The sequence below is a fragment of the Chlamydotis macqueenii genome, chromosome 8 (genome assembly GCF_036417535.1).
Source record: "Chlamydotis macqueenii isolate bChlMac1 chromosome 8, bChlMac1.mat, whole genome shotgun sequence".
Taxonomy (NCBI): Eukaryota; Metazoa; Chordata; class Aves; order Otidiformes; family Otididae; genus Chlamydotis; species Chlamydotis macqueenii.
In genome coordinates, this window is record NC_141563.1 from 13,981,780 (window position 1) to 14,000,124 (window position 18,345).

An 18,345-nucleotide genomic window follows, 5' to 3' on the forward strand; every position below is an offset into this window, starting at 1 on the left:
GGGGTTGGCCCTGCAATGGAAAGTTGGGGTTTTGCTTTCATGGGGTTGGGTGCCATGCTCTTTTGTCCTGAAATAGAGCAAAACCCCGAACCAGTTCCAGAAATCCAGGCTGTTCCTAGGAAACTACAACTTGCAAAATAAAAATCACAAGTTTTCTTCACATAGTCACACAATTTGGGAATATTTTTTTCTACAGGTTGTACTTCAAAAGCATTCCATAGCACAAGGACAGCAGAGCAGTGACTGATGAAGGGTAGGAAGGAGAATACTTTGTTTTGAACATCTCAGACAATGAGTTGTGGATCCCATCCCCAATTTGGTGGCATCAGCACATATTTGTGGAATCTCTCCGCATCAGGGAGCTGCAGTGAGAGTAACTCCTATCGGGAAATACCCACCCATATATTGGAAGTCCTAATGTGGAGCTGCCCACAGCCCTGCCATGGCAGGTTGGGGTTCGTGGTGAAGTGAAAGTCCAGGTTAGAGCATTTTTGGGGTAACTTGGCCTGCAGAAATACTTTCCCACTCCTGCACTCTCCTTGCTCTGGAGGAGGACGAATGCCTCCCAACCATGCTCTGCTCAGTGAACTGAGATGGCAACCAGGGATGTGAAGGTGCCAAAAAAGTCTGCAGAGTGTTTTGAGCCAAGAGCTCAACCTCTGTCCATCAGCTGCAGAGGACCCTCAAGGGCTAGTTTAGTCCCAGACTAGAGATATTTGATACCAAAACCCCAAGGAGCAGAAGCTTCCCCTGTGGTGTCACAATACCCAACACCTTGCTGACTTTGGAGATGATTCAAAGCCTTCCCTCTCTGAGTCAACAGGACACCCCATGCAAGAAAAGACCAGGCTCTTTTTTTTTTTCAGAGATTTTTTTTATATTTTTAATTTAATCTCGGTATGCGATTTCTGACAGTGTGCCAGCATCTCCTGCCGGGTCAGCCATCTCCAGACCCTGCTACATTCAGTGTCAGATCACATGGTGGCAACAAGCCAGCGTTTCGAGACTCACAGTCACTTGCACGTCTTTACGGGTTGTTGCTTACATCATTTGTGAACAGCAGCACAAAAGGACACAACGCATGAAAACGAGAGTAGGGATGAGGTGAGGGTCAGTTGAAGGCTCCACCCCAAGGAGAACTTTCCCCAGGTTCCCACGGCTCCTGCAGGGATGAGCTCGAGCACAGGGCGGGAAATGCAGAGCTCTCCCTCCTGTCTCCTTCGTGTGAGGGGCGGTGATGCGGACTGTGGTGTTTTCCAGAGCCAGGACAGCAGCTCACACTGGTCTAGCACCCATATTTGAGAGTATGGGATGGGGTGGCTGGCAGAGGCAGGTCGGGTCTTGCAACGGGAAGGAGAGAGGTGATGCAGAGAAGCATGGCTGAGCCCCGAAGGGCCAGGATGTCCACCAGCTCCAGCAGCGTTGTCCACCACACACCGACCTCCTGGACACATCCAGTGGCAGGGACAGGACTTGGCCACCATGCTGTCCACATCGATCTGCCGGTGGAGGAGCAGGTCCCTGGAGCCAGCCCTGCTTTGGGTTTCAACTGCACCTCAAAACCAGTGGGGCAACCTGAGAGCACCAAAAATCACCAACCCCCAAACCCAAACCTATCACCTGAAATGAACTGATGTTCCTTCCCTGCCACTGGGCTTTTGCAACCTAAACACAACGTTTATAAAAAGTAAATTATTTCATCTTATAACTTAAGTGCATTGAGTATTTCCTTAAATATGGTTCACGCTGAAAATAAAGTTACTTTTGCTGTACAGTAAATTTCTGATAGACTTAGAAATAAACTTTGTTGATACAATCTGGCAGGTGTGGCAGGGCAGCACATCACCCGCAGCCACACGGCTCTGCACGCACACACACGCATGTGCCCATGCACACGCACATACACACACACACGGCCCCGTCCTCGGGGACGGGGACGATGTTAGGGGTTTCTAGCTTTCTATATTCGCATGGGAACACCTATCTTAAAAGTCTCTGTGTTTAAACAGCGAGCATTCACGCTGGTTGAGGGAACAGGGGGAAAACACCGCAGCAAAATTTTCCCCGTGTTTCCCCAAAGTGTTATCGGTTTTTCAAATTTCAAAGCCTGGCTGATGCTGTGGGCTCCCCCCACGAAGATCAGCAGTTTGCTCTTTCCACCGCTCAGACCGAAGGTGGTGTGGAGGGGTTATGGCACCGGGATGCTCCCACGGGAAGGATTTCCCCCTCCCTCTGCCTTTCCCTCTGCCGAAACAAGAATGGTTCCCCATTTGAAATTTGAAAACCCACCAGCCAGCTGCAAAAACCACTCCTGTCCTAATCCTAGGCTCCTAAGAGAAACATGAAACTATGCAACCCAGAACTTAACTCGCTCTTGGGAATCCCAAGCTACAACATCTTGTTTGACAGCATCCCAGCAGTGTTGCTTCCCCCTCCCTCCCAGCCCCGGGGGGCTCTGCAGCCCCTCCTGGGTGCCCCATGCCGGGGACCACGCCGCGCTCAGGAGGTGAAGTAGGAGTTCTGCATGGAGTAGAGGTGGTCGATGGGGTTCCCCACTCGCGCCTGGAGGGGCCCCGCGTCCGCCGTGGCGAGGAAGCAGTCGCCCAGGTTGCTCAGTGAGGCATCATCGCTATCCAAGTCGTGGAAGAGGGGCTCGGCACCTTGGGAATCAGGGAAGGAGCAGAAGGGCTTCAGAGCTGGCTTTCTCCTCCGGCAGTGCCAGGTACCCCTGGCTTTCGCAGCATGAGGATTTAGGGGTGAGAGGACCACCATCTTCCCAAAAATCACTGCATCCCCCCACGCACACCCCTGCCACACAGCCCCCCACCACAGCCCCACATCTCTTTGAAGGAGAGAAGGCAAGAAGCAAACCCTGGAGCCTTACCGTAGGGATGCATGTGGTCTCCGGGCATCTGCGGCGGGGTGAGCCCTTGCCGGAAGGGATCGGAGCCGTAGATGCTTTGCTCCATGCCCAGCAGCTGCTGGGGCGGGGGCAGAGCGGTGTAGGGGTTCAGCATCCCCTCCAGCCCCGCGCTGCCGCTGCCGTTCGTCTGGGCTGGAAGATAAGAGCAAACCGTCGGTGCAGTCGGGCTGCTGCTTTCTGGGGGGCCTCGTTCCCTTGGGAAGCCTGGAGAGGGCTGGGAAATAGGGAGACCCCGAGCAAGGGGAGAGCTGGGTGCGAGGAGGGTACCTGAGCTCAGGCGCTGTGTGTTTTGCTGATCCTGCTGCTGCTGCTGCTGCCTCCGGGCGAGCTTCTTCATCTGGCCGAGAAGGAGGGAAAAAATGGGGTTAAATCATCCCCTGGCCAGAACGAGGAGGGAACGGGGAGCCCCGGCACTGGGGGGGGGGGCTACCCCTCCTACCCACCTTTGCTCGCTGGTTCTGGAACCAGACCTGCACCACGCGGACGCTCAGCCCCGTCTCGGCTGCCAGCGTCTCCCGCACCTTGGAGGGAGGAATGACAGAAACGTCTCAGCCCCCTCAGCTTTTTGGGAGGACTTTAGGAGGGGACAGAGCAGCCAGGGCAAGTTCTTGCCCGACATCCAGGGCACCCCCAGGGGCTGGAGGTGGCTGAGCATGGTCCCTTCTTCCCATACCTTCCTGCAGGGCTTGGAGGAGACCTCAAACGATGCCTTGAACGCCCTTCGCTGCTGCGTGGTTAGGATCGTCCGAGGTCTCTTGGGCCGCTTGTGATCCTTCCCGTCCTCGGTGCCCTTCCCTGAGGTCTGGCTGACTTTGCAGATGCTGTCCTCATCGTCACTTTTGCCTAAGGTGGGAGGAAAAAAAAGCAGGTCCTTTACAGACAATGGCCAGCGCACATAGTTTTCCAGCAATATTTTCCTTCTTTTCCTCAACACTCCGAGTATCTGCAATGTGAGACACTGGGACACCTGATTCTTCCCTCCATCTGACCCCAATGCCTTCCTGTTCCACAGGGATTTCCTGCCAGGCCACAGCTGGGGACACATCTGGACAGAGATAAGCAGGTGGCCTCCAGGCGAGGGGACAGCAGGCATCAAGGACCGCTGTGCCCCTGGGGCTGCCCCCCAGCCCAGCTGGTGACCAGGTATCTGGTCCCTCTGCCCAGACAGCCCAGGCTGGGGGAGCGGAGATGCTCAGAGAGGGCAACATGTTAGCCAAGACCTCACAATCCCCTCCTGCTTTGCCCTACCACGGAGGCCAACTCCATTTAGAGAACAGATATTAAATCACAAATGAAAGGGGCACCTTTTCCCCTATATTTCCCCCCTCCGGTGGAGTTTTAAACCTCCCTGGACTGAAGCCCAGGCTGCTTCAAGCTTCACCCCTTGGCTACTCGCTGCGATGCGCTGCTCCGTTGCATTCCCAGGCACTGGCGTGCACGTCCCCGCCGCTCTCTGCTGCCCAGGGCCACGGGGCCTTTGGGCAGGAGCTGCTCCTGTAAAGCAGGCGGCGCTGCCCTGCCTCTTACCAGCCTTCCACATTTACCACATCATCCCCATGTCGATGACCTTGCTTGCGTGGGAGGGCTGTAACGCAGGCTAAACAGCACAGGTCCTTCCCTCTCACGAGCCGTAAATCACTTACAGCCTTTTCCAGAAAGCTGCTCCACCATCCGTTTGGGAATCGACAACGGAGCGGAGGTGCTGGTTTGATGTAGATGCAGGCTGCAAGGCCGTACTTGGCTCAAGTCCCGTCCCAGGGCTGCTGTGTCTCCGGGAGGTGGGGATGCACCAGTGGGGTGTGAGCCTGGCCCAGAGTAATTCGTTACTAAAGCAGGTCAGGCCGTACCCCATGGCAAGAGCTAATCATGGCTCACAGAAAGCAGGAAAGTGTGAAGCCAATGGCAGCCCAGCTGGGAGATGGGAAAAGGCAGGAGCAGATCTCTGGGGCAAGGAGAGGCGTTTCCTGCAGAGGAGCAAGGATGCTCTTGGGTACCAGTTACCTCTTTCTTCCACGCTGCTGGGCTCTCTCCTGGGCTCACCAGCTGATAAGGAGACTTTCCCTGTGGCGAGGGCTAGGACACAAAGAGATGTCCATGCTGGTGGTTCCCAAGAGAGCCCAGAGCTGGGTGCTGGCCCCCAGAAGCCAGCGCCTTGCTGTCACAGCTCACCCACAGCACATCCACGGCATGCCAACAGCAGCAACGGCAATGGGAAAGAAAAAATGCTGGGTTTTTGCAAGTCCTGTCATGAGGGACATAGTAAAACAGAAGGTCTGAGAGCTCCAGCGCCAGGGGCTCTCAGGGTGTGGAGTCTCTGATGGCTAACGGGGCTGAGCCATGGCCAACACTGCCTCCTTCTCAGCGCCAGCACAAGCAGGGTCTCTGCTCTGCCAAGCTGCCTGCTTTCCTGAAACCTGAAGGAGTTTAGTTTTGATGGAAGGGTAGAGATTTTTACAAATATTGGGAGGGGGAATGTCAACCAATGGAGTCATTTTGATGCCTGAACCCCTTTGCACCCTAACACAAGCGCCTCAGTCCCCTCCAGTTTGGGAAGGGCGGAGCCCGGCAGGGGGGAGCCAGAGGCTCATGGACTCCAAGCAGCAAATGATGCTCAAAACCCACGCCAAGGGGGAAATCCCACTCCCAGCAGCCCCCCCGAGCCCTCCCCAACACCTGCTCCCCAAATCCCTCCCAGTGTCAAAGGGAAAGAAGGAAAAGCGAAGCTGGATTTGGCGGGGTATTACTTTTAATTAACTCTCCCTTTCAAGCCTTTCCTCACCAAGGAGGGGGGAGAAATTAATGAGTGTCTGGGGCTGCCCCTTACGTCACCTGGGAAGAGGCCGGGGCGATGGATATTGTGCGGCGTGCCCTCGGTCCGACCCGCCGAGCCCACGTCCCGCCGCCGGGGCCAGGACATTCCTCGCTCGGGAGGATTTAGGGAGAGGAGAAACGTTAGGACGCTTTTAATTGGAAAGCGGGGTCCTCTTTCAGAGGGGCTTGTTTACTTAGGCTGGGCGGCGGAGGCTCGGGGGAGGCCGTAATTGAAGTGGGGGTTTGGGAGATTACAGACAACATATGGCTTGCTTTTTATCTGCGCTTTCTCATAAAGTGGCCTTTGGTGTGCAGCAGCCGGGGGGAGGGAAGGCAGGGGGCTTCAAAGCAGCAAGGGGGGGACAAGGGAGAGGTTGGACATGCATATCATTGCTTGTGAAGGGCATCTGGGACCGGTGCCAGAGTGGGGACACCCCACTGTGTCCCCCGGCGTGCTGGTGGGTTCCGCAGGAGGGGATGCAGCAGGAGGGGGCAAAGTCACGCCACGCTGATCTGCCTGGGATGTGCACTCGTGTCGGTCCTCGCTGTGCCACCGTCCCCACAGCCACGCGCCATCCTGAGACAAACCATTGGTGGCCACCAAGAACCAGGCAGGGATGGCAGCGGGGCTAAGCTATGGGGTCCGTAAGGAAACGGGAAGGGCTGAGACCCTCCAGCCAGGGATTGCCAGGGCGTGCCGGGGTCTTCAGGTTGGGTTTCCGACCAGCCAAGGCATTTTCATGCCCTTTTGATCCCTCTGGTCTCAGCTGGAGTTTCCACCGAGATCAGTATTTGCCCTGGAGACTTTCGCTAGTGGAAGCTCTCGGTTTGGCCAGAGCCCCTGGCAGGGGGATGGACCACAGGCTGATGAGTCGCTGGGGAGGAAAAGCTCCCCAACCTTTCCCAAACTGCCCTTTTCCCCCACTAGGAATAAACCCAAAACATTATGGGACCAGAGGCCAGTTCACTTATTTTCCTGCGTGATGTCTCCTCATTGGTTCCTATTTTAACTGAAAGAGTTTGCACATCCTGTAAGGAAAAAAATAATAATTCTTCTATCAATTCAGGACTTTCCCAGGGCTGAGGCAAGAGCCAGTGCCAGCAGGCTGGATCCTGCTGCTTTCCTGCCTCTCCAGCTCCTCCAGTGTTGGACCATCACTCACCAGCTCCCTTCAGCCACCTCCTCCCATGGCCTCACTCTATTTTTTAAATATCATCACCGTTATTTGAGGGGAGGATTTTTTTCTTTCAAGCAAGCTGGGCTGCAGAGCTCGGACAGAGCCAGTCACAAAGCAGCCGGGCTCTCGCTGCGGAGGAGCACAATGTTAAAGAAAAATACAGATTTTGGGTAATTTTTTCTCCATTCCCACCAAAGCCACCCCTGTCGCCTCACGCACCTTTTCCCAGGCCTGTGCGTGGCAGCAAGTGCCGGGCTTTTCCATATCTGTGACCTGCCTCACTTCACACCTTAATGACCCCCTCCTAAACAGGGTCATAATGCTGATTTAAAAAAAAAAATAAATAAAATTCAGAGCTTTGGTCTAGCAGGGAAAAAACAGGCTCCCTCCAGCTTGCTGGCAGCCCTTTCCAGAGCACGGCCTTTCAAAGGCAAATCCTTCCCCTCGCCAAGCAGATTTTCCCCCATGACGGTTTTTCAGAGGAGCCGAGCGACCCAGGCGCACGGCGTGGGGCCGCGCAGCCTCGTGAGGAGCGAGGCTCTGCAGGGACGGCACGAACATCGGGATTTCTGCTAGCAGATCATTTCCACCCCCCTGGCCCCTGTTGCTGGGTTTTCTTACTAAATTTGTCTTTCTGGGAAACATTCAGATTTTATTTGCATTGACTGTAGATACACATTTAAACGCTGACCTGATGCTCTGGGCAACCTAACCCGGCAGTGACCCCCTGGCTGGGGCAGGATGCCAGCCCCCTGCCCACCTCCAGCCACCGTGCCACCCCTCCTGCAGTGCCCTGAGGCTCGGTGGCGTCCCCGCAGCGTCACCATGCCGGGTCTGCAGCCTGGCTCTGGCCATCGACCGCCTGGGAAGCCACCAGGGACACAAGATTTGCAGGCTCCCTGCCGCCAGCTCATGTTTTAGCCTGGTGCCTCAGTTTCCCCTCGGTATTACAAAGGGTGGCAACAGCAGAAGGGGCTCAGTGCTGGCACTCAGCCTTTCCAGGGTCCCAGGTGGGGACGGTTAGGCACAGAGGAGGGACACAGGTTTAGCCCAAGGTAGACAACACGATGCTTGGAACCAGAGGTGCTGGTGCCCTGCACAGGCCATGAGAGCAAACCCTCAGAGAAACGAGCCCAACAAGATGGGGATGATCTCCAGAGCATCCTCCCGCCCCTCCGCTGCCAAGGTCCCTGCTCACGCCCTTGCCACTGAGGTGGGAGAGACTGGCTGGAGCATGCAGGGGTGCTTACAGAGCTTTTCCCTTCGGACCATGGGGCAGAAGTTTAAGGCAGCAAGCCCAAACGTAGCCTCTAGATCCCACCGCGCTCACAGGGGCCTTGGAGCGGGACCAGCCAGGGAGACGCCGGGCGCGGGCGGCCCCTTACCGGAATCCGACAGAGCCGGGCTCACCAAGCTCAGCAGCTCCCGCTCCTTCTCGTAGTCGCCCTTACAGAGGAGCTGCCCCTCCTTCAGCACAAACTCGTCGCCCTTCTGCAAGCGCCGCTCGCAGACGCAGCAGCAGAAGCAGCGCAGGTGGTAGACGCTCTTCTGGGCGCGCATCACCAGCTCGCTGGGCGCGATGGCCTCCAAGCACCCGGTGCACTTCACCGCAAAGAGCCTGGGGGAGCAAGAGAAGACCCCGCTGGGACACCTGGCAGCACCGCAGCTGCACCCGGCGGGTGGCATGGCACCAGGGACAACGGATGGGGCACCTGTGGTGGGGAGGTGGGCATCGGCACAGCTTGCCATGTGCCAGTGGGGGATACTATCTTTCCGTCAATTTTGGCATTTTTGGTTGACCTGTTACCAGCTGCTTACCACAAATCCGGTCAAAGGACAAAGACGTTCAACGTCCGGACACTCCAGGTGAAAAGCAAACACGTGTCAAACCCAACAGTCCAGCTACCATCACCACAAGACATGGGACACACCACATCTACATAAGTTTTTTCAAGCCAGCCCTACACATCCACCTGCCTCTGGCTCACGCCTAGACGTAAGGAGTTGCTGGAGATGGCAATGAGGTCAGTGTGCTCAGCCATGCCTCTCAACAAGCACCTACAGAAAGCATCGGCGCTGTCGGTCACCCACAAACCACCCTGTCCCTCTGGCCTGGGTCAGTGGAACAGTCTCATTCATAGAATCACAGAATCTTAAGGTTGGAAGAGACCTCCAAGGTCATCAAGTCTAAACGTCAACCTAACACCACCATGCCTTTTAAACCATGTCCTGGAGTGCCTGCTTGCAAACACATCAGGAATGTCTAATACATCATAAAAAATCTCCACAACAGCAAGTTTTGGGTTAAGGCCGGTGACAGACTGAAGACTTGATGTGTCAAAAGGAAGAGAAAAAGCTCAGCTTGTGCCTTGACATTGATGCGACAGTAGTTGAGGCAACCCTAATTGTACAGTCCCCAGGTTTCAACACACTAGCTTTGTACCTGAAAGCCCATAATAATGACAGCAGCAATAACACTTAGGTTGAAACAGAGATTTTCTTTCTCCGACTTTAAACGTCCTTACGGAGAAGCTCAGCACCATGGCCAATGGTTTACAGTTGGGGAAACTGAGGCGAGCAGAGGGGAGGTGGCAGCATCGGTGTTGGCTTGAGAGGAGGTGGAAGCACCTGGAGATAAACCCTGGGCTGGATGTTTTAAGTGAATGGGATGTTTCCCCCAATATAGATGTTTGAAGGTACCAAACCAGACCCTCTTTGCCACCCCCAGATATCTGTGGTTTGGCTTGGGCCCCATAAAGAAAAAAATTACTTTACCCAGCCTTATCCTAAATATCTGTGGGAACTGGACATTATTATTCCCCTGTCTTGATGACTTTGGCCCAGAAACAGAAGTCAGAAGGCAGCACACATCCTGCAGAGGTTATCTCCGAGCATCGCCCATGTCCCTGCCTGGGGACACCCTGGGGACCAGCGCAGGGAGGGCTGGATGCATTTAGGGGGCCGGCCCCAGATGGCTCCCACCTCCGTGGTCCCTGTCCCATGTGTCATCCCCAGGGGAGACCTATGGGGCTGGGGGGCTGCAGGGCTGGGGAGGGGAAGGGCAGCCCTGCAGCTGCCAGCGGGCTTGTAATCCTTTTTTTTTTCGACTACCACATAGGAAATTAAAAGTGCTGAGTCAGCTCCATTCCAACCAGGAGAAGAACAGATGTACGCAAAACCCTTGCAGCAAAACCATCAGAAAATGGGAAAAAAAAACTTTAGAAGTTTCTGTGATGAGCTTGATAGCACATGAAACAAGGAGACAGCAGGCAAAGCAAGGCACACACCTGCCTTCGTGCCCCAGAGGTAGCTCCCGAGGCGAAGACACCCCTAACGCCAGAGATGCTGCTGAACAAAAGCTCGCCGGCAGCAAAGGGGCATGCACCTTGCCACAGCCCACGCGCAGCCTTCGCTCCTGTGAAATCCCAGCCAGGCTTCATTTCACCTTTTCATTTCGCTGCTGTGGTCACCCAACAGTCGAGAACCAAGACGGTCAGCCATTCAAACCACCGGAGGGGGACAGGCAGGCTCTGCAGCGCAGGCAGCGAGCCTGGCAGAGTCGGCAGCAGCTGGTCGCATCTGTGCCCATCTCAGACCAGCGCTTGCCCGTGCGAAGCCAGCGAGCCCAGGCAAGGCAGCACACCCCATCCCGCCAGCGCAAGGAGTGCAGATACGTTCAGGGGCAGGGGCGGCTGCAGAGCATCACTTCCCGGTGCCCCATGTCGCAGCTGGCAAGCACCGAGCTCCAGAGGCAAACAGCTGCCTGCCAGATGTGGGCATCACTGGCGAATGGCAGTGTGCCATGGCATCCCATTGGGGCTCGGCGTCGAGGGCTCGAAGGGTTGGGAACAGGACCCCCAAATATATCCCGCTTTATTAGCGTCGGCTCCCTCCCACCTTGGGGGTCCTCTCATAGTCGCTTCATGCCAGCACGTGGGCTATGCCCGCTCCCTCCCAGATTTTCCCAAAACAGCAGCAGTGAGCATGGGGATGGGGTGCATCGTGCTCGCCGTGCCAGCCAAATCCTGGGCATGCTCAGCAAATCATAGCATTCCCCAAGAAGTAGGAAAGGGGTGTTATAAAGCTTTTATAAAACACTATTCTCCTTATATAAAGTAGAAAATCATCAAAGAAAAGGTGGAGGTTAGGGAGTTTATAATTCCAGATAATGCCATCAGTAGCTTTTATTTTTGTACATTCAAATTTAATTTCCCAGGTATACACACAACTGCCTGTCTCTAAGATTTATGTATTTCAAGATGTTGTATATTCAAGGGATGTATATTCCCGTGAAAGCATCCCTTCTGAAGGGTCATTTTTCTCTTGTTCCAGCTCTGAGAAATGCAGGTTTGTGATAATATTTCTGCAGTCATTTTGTCTTTAATTATGTCTCTTTTACTTCAAAGTGGAGGTGATTTGTATTCATCTGGTAATGCACTCTCATCCTATTTAAATGAAGTTTAAGCCCTACCTGTTGGGATTACTAACTGCTCTCAGTAATAAAGTATTGATAAACTATTAAGTTACTGGTATCTAATCTTCATGAATTAATGTGCCCAAGAGCTCCAGTTCCAGGGCACTGATTAGAAATCCGTAAATCTCTGCCAACGAGGCACAGCAGCACCAACAGAGCCATGGGTGTTTCTAAGCCCAAAGTGTGTTGCAAAACAGGAAGGTGTGAGACTTAGGTAAATGGTTGCTTAATATTAGACATTAAAACTGTACTTAGTTCACTGAAGAAATTACTTTTTTTTCCAAACTGCTGAGTCCCTTACAGCTCCCGCTGCGGGATGCCAGAGGGATGGGGCATCTTTCACTGCCCAGTGCAGGACTCCCCCATCCTTGGGCAACATGAGATGCAGAAAAATTCCCCTAAAACCTTCTCCACAGCATGAAATTGTAAAGAGCTCCTTATAACCCCAAAATAAACCCAGATCTTAGGCACTAACAGGCATAAAATCTGCAACCTACCACAGGTAGTAACGAGGAGAGAGCAAAGGGCATCGCTGGTGTCCCAGGGCCCTACAGCCCTGGACCAGCCCTGGCCAGTACCAGGTCCTCTAAGGGGACTGGGGAGGAAGAGTGGGCACAGATAACCCCACACACAGATAACCCCATGTACAGATAATCCCACGCGTGGATAATCCCACTAGGGAATAATCCCACAGAGGGGTAGCCCCACACAGGATAACTCCAGCAAGGACAACCCCTGCACGGATAGCCCCACTAAAACACGTCTGCTCAGCCTGCCATGAGGCGGAAGGAAAATTTTCTCCCAGCCCCAGCTCTAGCAATTAATTTAATATTTGTGCCTGAGCAAGGCAGCCTGGATCCGGAGGTGTTTCCCTCCACCTCAGCGATCTGCAGGTCTGTTCCCAGCTCCCTCCTGCTGCAAGCAGCAGGCTGCAGAGCAAATACCACCTTTCCCCTCCTCTCTACCTCTCTGTGCCCCCCTGCAGCTGCAAAGGGGACTTGTGAGATTACAATTCTCTACAGGAGGCTGCACAGAAGAGAAGGACTGGCTTTGCCCAGCAACTTCAACAGGTTTTAAACCACCCCCAAATTGCAACGAGAGCGCCTTAATTTCTGCCATCCTAGGGATGCTGCAGGCTTTAGTTCTCAGTAGATTTTCTTTTTTTTTCCCCTCCGTAGTCTGGGGTTCAAAAGCTAAATTAGGCCTGGCTGGCGGCCGTTGGGTAGGAAGCCGGCAGGCGCAGGGCAGGGCACCGGACAGGGCGACTCGCTCAGCACTGCGATGCTCAGCGTAACCCAGCCTGCCAGGGGCGGCTCAGTGAAAGCCTCGTCGGAGCGCTGACAGTGAATATTTGTAAACAAAAAGAAATCCACTCAGCTTGGGAAGAACAGGAACAAAATATGGTGATGCAAGCAATTTTTATCACAACTAACAACCTTTTGTTTCGGTTCTTAAAAATGTCCCTGTTCCTGTATCGATTAATCTGTATTCAAATAGATTTTTTTTTTTTTTTACATTTCAATTTTGAAATTACAATCTGCTGTTTTGAAACAGAAAAGTGGTGGTGGTGGGTTTCAAGAAAATAGCGAAACAAAATATTTTTTCAGTTCCAAAAGTGCAGCATTTCTGCTGGAAGACCCCTACGCGAGCTAGTTGGCGTTACAGACATATCCCCTTCCCCTGGGACACAGTCCCACTCCTCCACGCAATCCCTCTTCCTTGAGAAAGCCATCCCAGACCTCCGCTTTGGGGTTGCCATCTGCGCAGCATCACTGAAACCTAGAAATTATGACACGTGGCTGAAGCCACCTCTGGGGCAGCGCATCCCGTCCCCGGGGCACCGACGGAGGGGAAGCAGTGCAGGCAGCCCCGGCTTCCCATCGGAGCCACCACCCCCTCTTTCTCCCTTTATTTTGAGGTGACAGGCTGAAAGGGGCTGTGATTGACGGGCGCTTCCCGGCTGCTGTCTGTCTGCGTGCGCGGCATACAAACACAGCCCTTCAGAGCCTCCCCAGGATGGGGCGGCGGGTCAGGGACTCCGATATTAAATACTGACGGACAAATCTTAAACGCCGCACCGAGGCTTGGTTCAGGTGGTGCGGAAGACACGGCAGCTCTGTAGGGTGGAGGGACGCTTTCCTCCTCATCCACGCCAGCCTGGCCCAGGGATGTGATGAGAAGGGCAAGGGCAGCTCCCGAGAAACCCCGCAGGCTCCCAGCCGAGGGCTGGGGTGGGCGCCATTGGCACCAGTCCCTGTGAAAGGGTGCAGGGAGCTCCATCCCCAACTGACAGCTCTCCAGAGAGCAAAGCCTTGACCCCCCACAGAGCCTTGGCCTTGGCACTGGGACAAGACGATGGCCACGCACAGCGCGAGGAGCATGGGAGGAGGCCGTGAGCCGCAGGGCTCCGCGTGGCATGAGGATGCTGGATTGAGTTGTCTTGGCACCAGGTCATCTTCTCACTCACTGTCACCCATCGGAAGGCGGATGGCAGCACCGGGTCCTCAATGGGCTGGCAGTGGAAAAACGCCAGTCGCTGTCAACCCTGCACCCATGGCTTGGGAACGAGTCACTGTCCTGCTGTCATCGGGCTACCGTCACCCTGTCCCCCTCTCCGGCCCTTGTGGGGCACAGACGGCTGCCAGGAAGAAAGAGTCATGGATGGACCCTACGTGTGTGCTTCCTGCGAGGGCATCCCCCAGCCGCAGCGATGGGGCAACCACATGGACCCTCGGCCCCAGCAGGAGGGATGCTGAGGCCATGGGAGCAACTAGGAAAGGGCTGAGTCCATCTCAGCGCCGCGGAGAGCAGGCTGGCGTGTCCTGGGGAATGGGCAGAGCCATTTGGAGCACAACCTGGCACCTCCAAACCCACCCCGGGTCTGCGGGCTTCCAAAAGCACCCACAGCCGCCCTGGCCTTCCCTCCCTGCGCACCCCAAGGCCTCGGAGAGCTCTCTGTCGGGATGGAGGAGGGATGTTTCCCTGGGGCTGCTCTCCTGACCCTTTCTCGGCTCCCAGCTCCCTCCCCCTGAGGCGGACAAGTGTTCGCTTTACTGCCTGGCAACGGGGCCGAGGCTAAGCTTGCTAAAATATGAGTGTTTTTTGGCTGGAGTACCAGAAGGCTGCAGTCCTACAGAGAGAAAAAAATTGAGCACTCCATGCCATGGCTCCAGAAAGGGGGAGAATTAGGTTTCACACCGAGCAGGCTGGACCATGGCATTCTTTAGTTAATGCTTAACAAACGCCCAAACAAAAGCGGCCAACTTCGCTGCATGTTTGTAAAATGTATTCTCAGCAGATTCAGGTTTATTGGAGAATTCACTCGCTTTGCAGCAAGTAGCGTTTTCCTTTTTTTTTTTTTTTTTAATTTCCCTTCTCCTCCCTCCCCCCTCCCCAGCTCAAGCCCTTCTCATTCCTGCTGCCTGAATGCGTCTTCCGACGCTTCAAGGGGACATGGCAACCGGGCCGAAACGGGCTTATTGCATCCCGGTAGCTGACATGAGCTCGCCGCCACAGCCCCGGGGTGTGAGTTCTCCCCAGGGACCAGTTGAGTCACTACTGGGGACTCCAAAATCCCAACTCCTGGCCTCTTGTAAATCCAGCCCTGAGCAGCTGGCCAGCGGCTCTGCTCTCCGAGAGGTCAGGAAGGGTGAGGAAGGGAGGTGAAGCCCAAGAGTCCTGCTTTTCACCTTTCCTCACCTAACTCAGCTCTCTCAGGGTCCAAAGCTGGCGGTCCCACCCCACCCAGCATCCCGCTCTGCCACGCATCCCAGCCATGCACACCTCCCCGCCTGGGAGAGCCCCTCACAGGGGTGGATGCCAACAAGCACAGTGCACTTTCAAAGGCAGAGCCGCCGTCAGGGACAGCCGGGGTGCAGAGGACGGGGACAGCCCCATCCAGGGACCCCAGAGGTTTTGGATGGGTTAAACCGGGGGCGGGGGGGTCCATGCATAAGCATTCTGCAGGAGCATCCCTCAATAAGCTCCTGCCCTGATCCTCACCGGCACCTAAGCAGGTCCCACATCCCCTCCCGGCGCCCACTGCCATGGCAGAGGAGGACACAGGTGATGAGGGACGTGCTGGGGACGTGGTGGCAAAGCGGAAAAAGGGGCAGCAGAAGAAGAGGGGGGTTGCTGCTGGGCTGTTTAACCCTCCTTCCACTACACATGAACCACCTGAGCCTTCCCAGGACAGGGCACCTTCACCCTTGCCTGTGGATGAGGTCCAAAAGTGGTGACTTAACAACACCCCTGGCCCCTCCAGAGACCATGCAGGGGCACTACTAGAATGACAGGGTCAAACAAACGGCCAGACAAAGCCTTCCCAGCAAACAGCTGCTGCCAAAATACATGAGTAACCCTCAAGCCTTCTCTACACCAAAATAAAAGAGGTCAAGCAAGTACACGGCTTCTACGGCTGCTTTAAGTTGCTCAGTTTCAGACCTAGGACACATTAATAAGGCTTTAACCAACACAGTCCTACAGGAGCTGATGGGTCATCTCCAGGCCCTTGGGATATCGGGATATCGATATCAAATTTGATAAAAATCCTCTACTGGCCTCAGGAGCGGCCAGAAAGCAACCTCCTGGGCGAGGCCAGAAGAACAAGACCAAAGTGTTGATTTTCCTCCCCGTTTCCCCAAAAGCTGCTTGGTTTTGTGCTCACCCCGCCTCCATAAGAGCATGTAGCATTGGGGAGGGAGCTGACCCCATCACAGCACCGATGGAGCTCCTTGTTTTGGAGGCAGGAGGGACACAGGCAGCATGAGGAGAGGCACACACAACACCCCATCCAAGGCCAAACGCCATCCCAACAGAGACAAAGCAAGGATCGATCCCGTCCAGCCATGGCACGGCAGTTCTGCATCCCAGACGATTCATCTCCCACCAAGCCGAATTTCAAGCAGCGACCCTCCTCCCGCCTCGTGCCCCCAAGAAAACAAGGATAATTGAAAAACCACAATATCACTAGTCAAATTTAATATTGAGAGTGAGTGAGTGGGAGCCAGAGGTCAGAATTAATTACACCCCACCATATTTCAGCACGCTGCCGCGGCTCCGTGTCCTTTCCTTGGGGAGCGGTGCTTCCACAGAGAGGTCGACAGACATTATTAGAAAGGACTGATTTAAACGTACCCCCAGGAGCTTTTCAGCTTGTCTCTTCAGTGCCTTTGTTTGTACTGAGATTAATGGGGAGGCAAATGATGGAAAAGCAAAGTCACCAGGAGCAAGAGGATGTACCATCGCCACTACCATCCCGATTTGGTCGGCTTTTTAAGCAGGGCAGGAATAACTAGGAGAGAAGGAAATACTGTTTGTGTCATTCATTTTGGGGACAAAATGTGATGATCTTGAAATCTTTTCTTTTTTGTTTTGCTTTCCAAGAAACAGAAATCCTATTAAAAAAAATCCTGCGGGCTGGTTTTTCTGCCCCCTTGGGGATTTTACACACTCGTCTTTTTGATGTGCTGTACTACCGCGGGGGAAGGAGCTACCTCCTTTCTGTTCCAGCTTAGGGTATCCCCTCTTGCAAGTCATTATATTTGCCTCTGAATATTTTGTAAACCTCCTCTGATGGAAAACGAATATAGAAACAAAACAAAAAAAAATTAAAGTTTTTCTATTTTCCATTCAGAATTTCAAAAGGAGGATTGCAAAAAAAAAAAAAAGAAAGGAAAAGAGTGTTCAGATTAAGCGAAGAAGCAGTGAAATCTCCTTCCTTGTAGATAGCCAGCACGCAGGTCCCAGCCCTGAGCAACTGATCAGCATCCAAGCCAGCCCTGCTCCCAGCAGAGGCAGGGCTGGGGACCTCCAGCCCTGACACCCCATGACACCATAAATCCACCTCCACCTTGTACCAAAAAGTTCAAAAAGGGACCAGGCAAAATCCAGGCAATCAAGTCCACCCCCAGCCTGGTCCCACAGATCCAACCTCATGCTCAGGACCACCCAAATCCCTGACTGCCCAGGGCAGGATGGGCTCCCCTGGCTTTTGGGGGCTTTCCGGGAGCATCACCATTGAGCGGGTGAACGTGCATTGGGTCCAGCCGTGCCCCAGCGCTGGGGCTCCTGGCTGCTCTCAAGCCGCCTAGGTTACAACCAAGGTTTGCCTTTTGCTTTATTAATCAGAAAAGCCAGGCTCCCCCCAAGGGCTCTCTGAGCATCCAGGGACAAGCCCGCAGGAGCCACCATTTTCCAAGCGTTTAAAATTCACGGGGTGTTCGTGCCGAGGTGCCAACATCGCAAACTCTTATTAGGAGGCGACCAATATCCTGTCGAGCTTCCCGGCGCTCTGGTGGCTATAAAAATCGCTCGGCTGTACAAAAGCTAAACAGAGTAAACCAAGTCGGACATAGAGACCAGCTGCTTCGGACCGGCTCGGCAAACAGAGATCCGCGGGAGCGCAGCGGGCACTGCCGGCGGGGAGATATCAGTCTCTCGGCTGCGTTATTTCTTGCCTTATCTTTTATTTCCATGTGCCCCAGCTCACCCTCGCATGGGGTTTTGCATAAATATCATCTGCGTGCATTGTCAAGTTGTTGGGATGGGTTGTTTTTTTGTGGTTTTGGGGGTTTTTTTTGAAAGAGCGTTTCCACAATGGGAAGCAGCTGTTGTGGTTAAGAGGCTGCTCCAGAGCAAAAGCTGCGCTGCACATCGAGATATCTCAAAAGAGGCATCCTTCATTCATAGCTCCGTGCACTAGAGAGCACTATAACATGTGTTTCGCTCAAGTTTGTTAACTACTCAGCTAAACAAGCGCACTGGAAATGCCAGAGGAATACGCTCTGGAATGAGTGGAAATAGTCATCTAAAAAGACATTAAATTTAAGCCATCTCCCCCCCCCCTACCCTGCTCTGCTGAGCTCACGTTGCAGCTCTCTTCTAGGGTATGCTCTCCAGCCGGGGTTTCGGGAGAAATAAATGCTTGGGGCTCGTTTTGCAATCTCAGCGGCGCTCGA

The 18,345-nt window shown here is 54.2% G+C and overlaps 1 protein-coding gene across 1 annotated transcript in view; it reads right to left on the minus strand.

Annotated features, from left to right (window-relative positions):
* Positions 1 to 2,499: 2,499 nt before the first annotated feature.
* The window catches only part of LMX1A (LIM homeobox transcription factor 1 alpha), a 42,189-nt gene continuing 26,343 nt past the window's right edge, over positions 2,500 to 18,345 (minus strand). Inside the window, exons 4-9 of the mRNA XM_086753583.1 lie at positions 8,298 to 8,530; positions 3,597 to 3,766; positions 3,367 to 3,444; positions 3,191 to 3,260; positions 2,885 to 3,055; positions 2,500 to 2,660 (exon numbers count right to left, since the gene is read on the minus strand). Of these exons, the coding sequence (XP_086609709.1) occupies positions 2,500 to 2,660; positions 2,885 to 3,055; positions 3,191 to 3,260; positions 3,367 to 3,444; positions 3,597 to 3,766; positions 8,298 to 8,530 (883 nt within the window). The remainder of the gene's footprint in view (positions 2,661 to 2,884; positions 3,056 to 3,190; positions 3,261 to 3,366; positions 3,445 to 3,596; positions 3,767 to 8,297; positions 8,531 to 18,345) is intronic.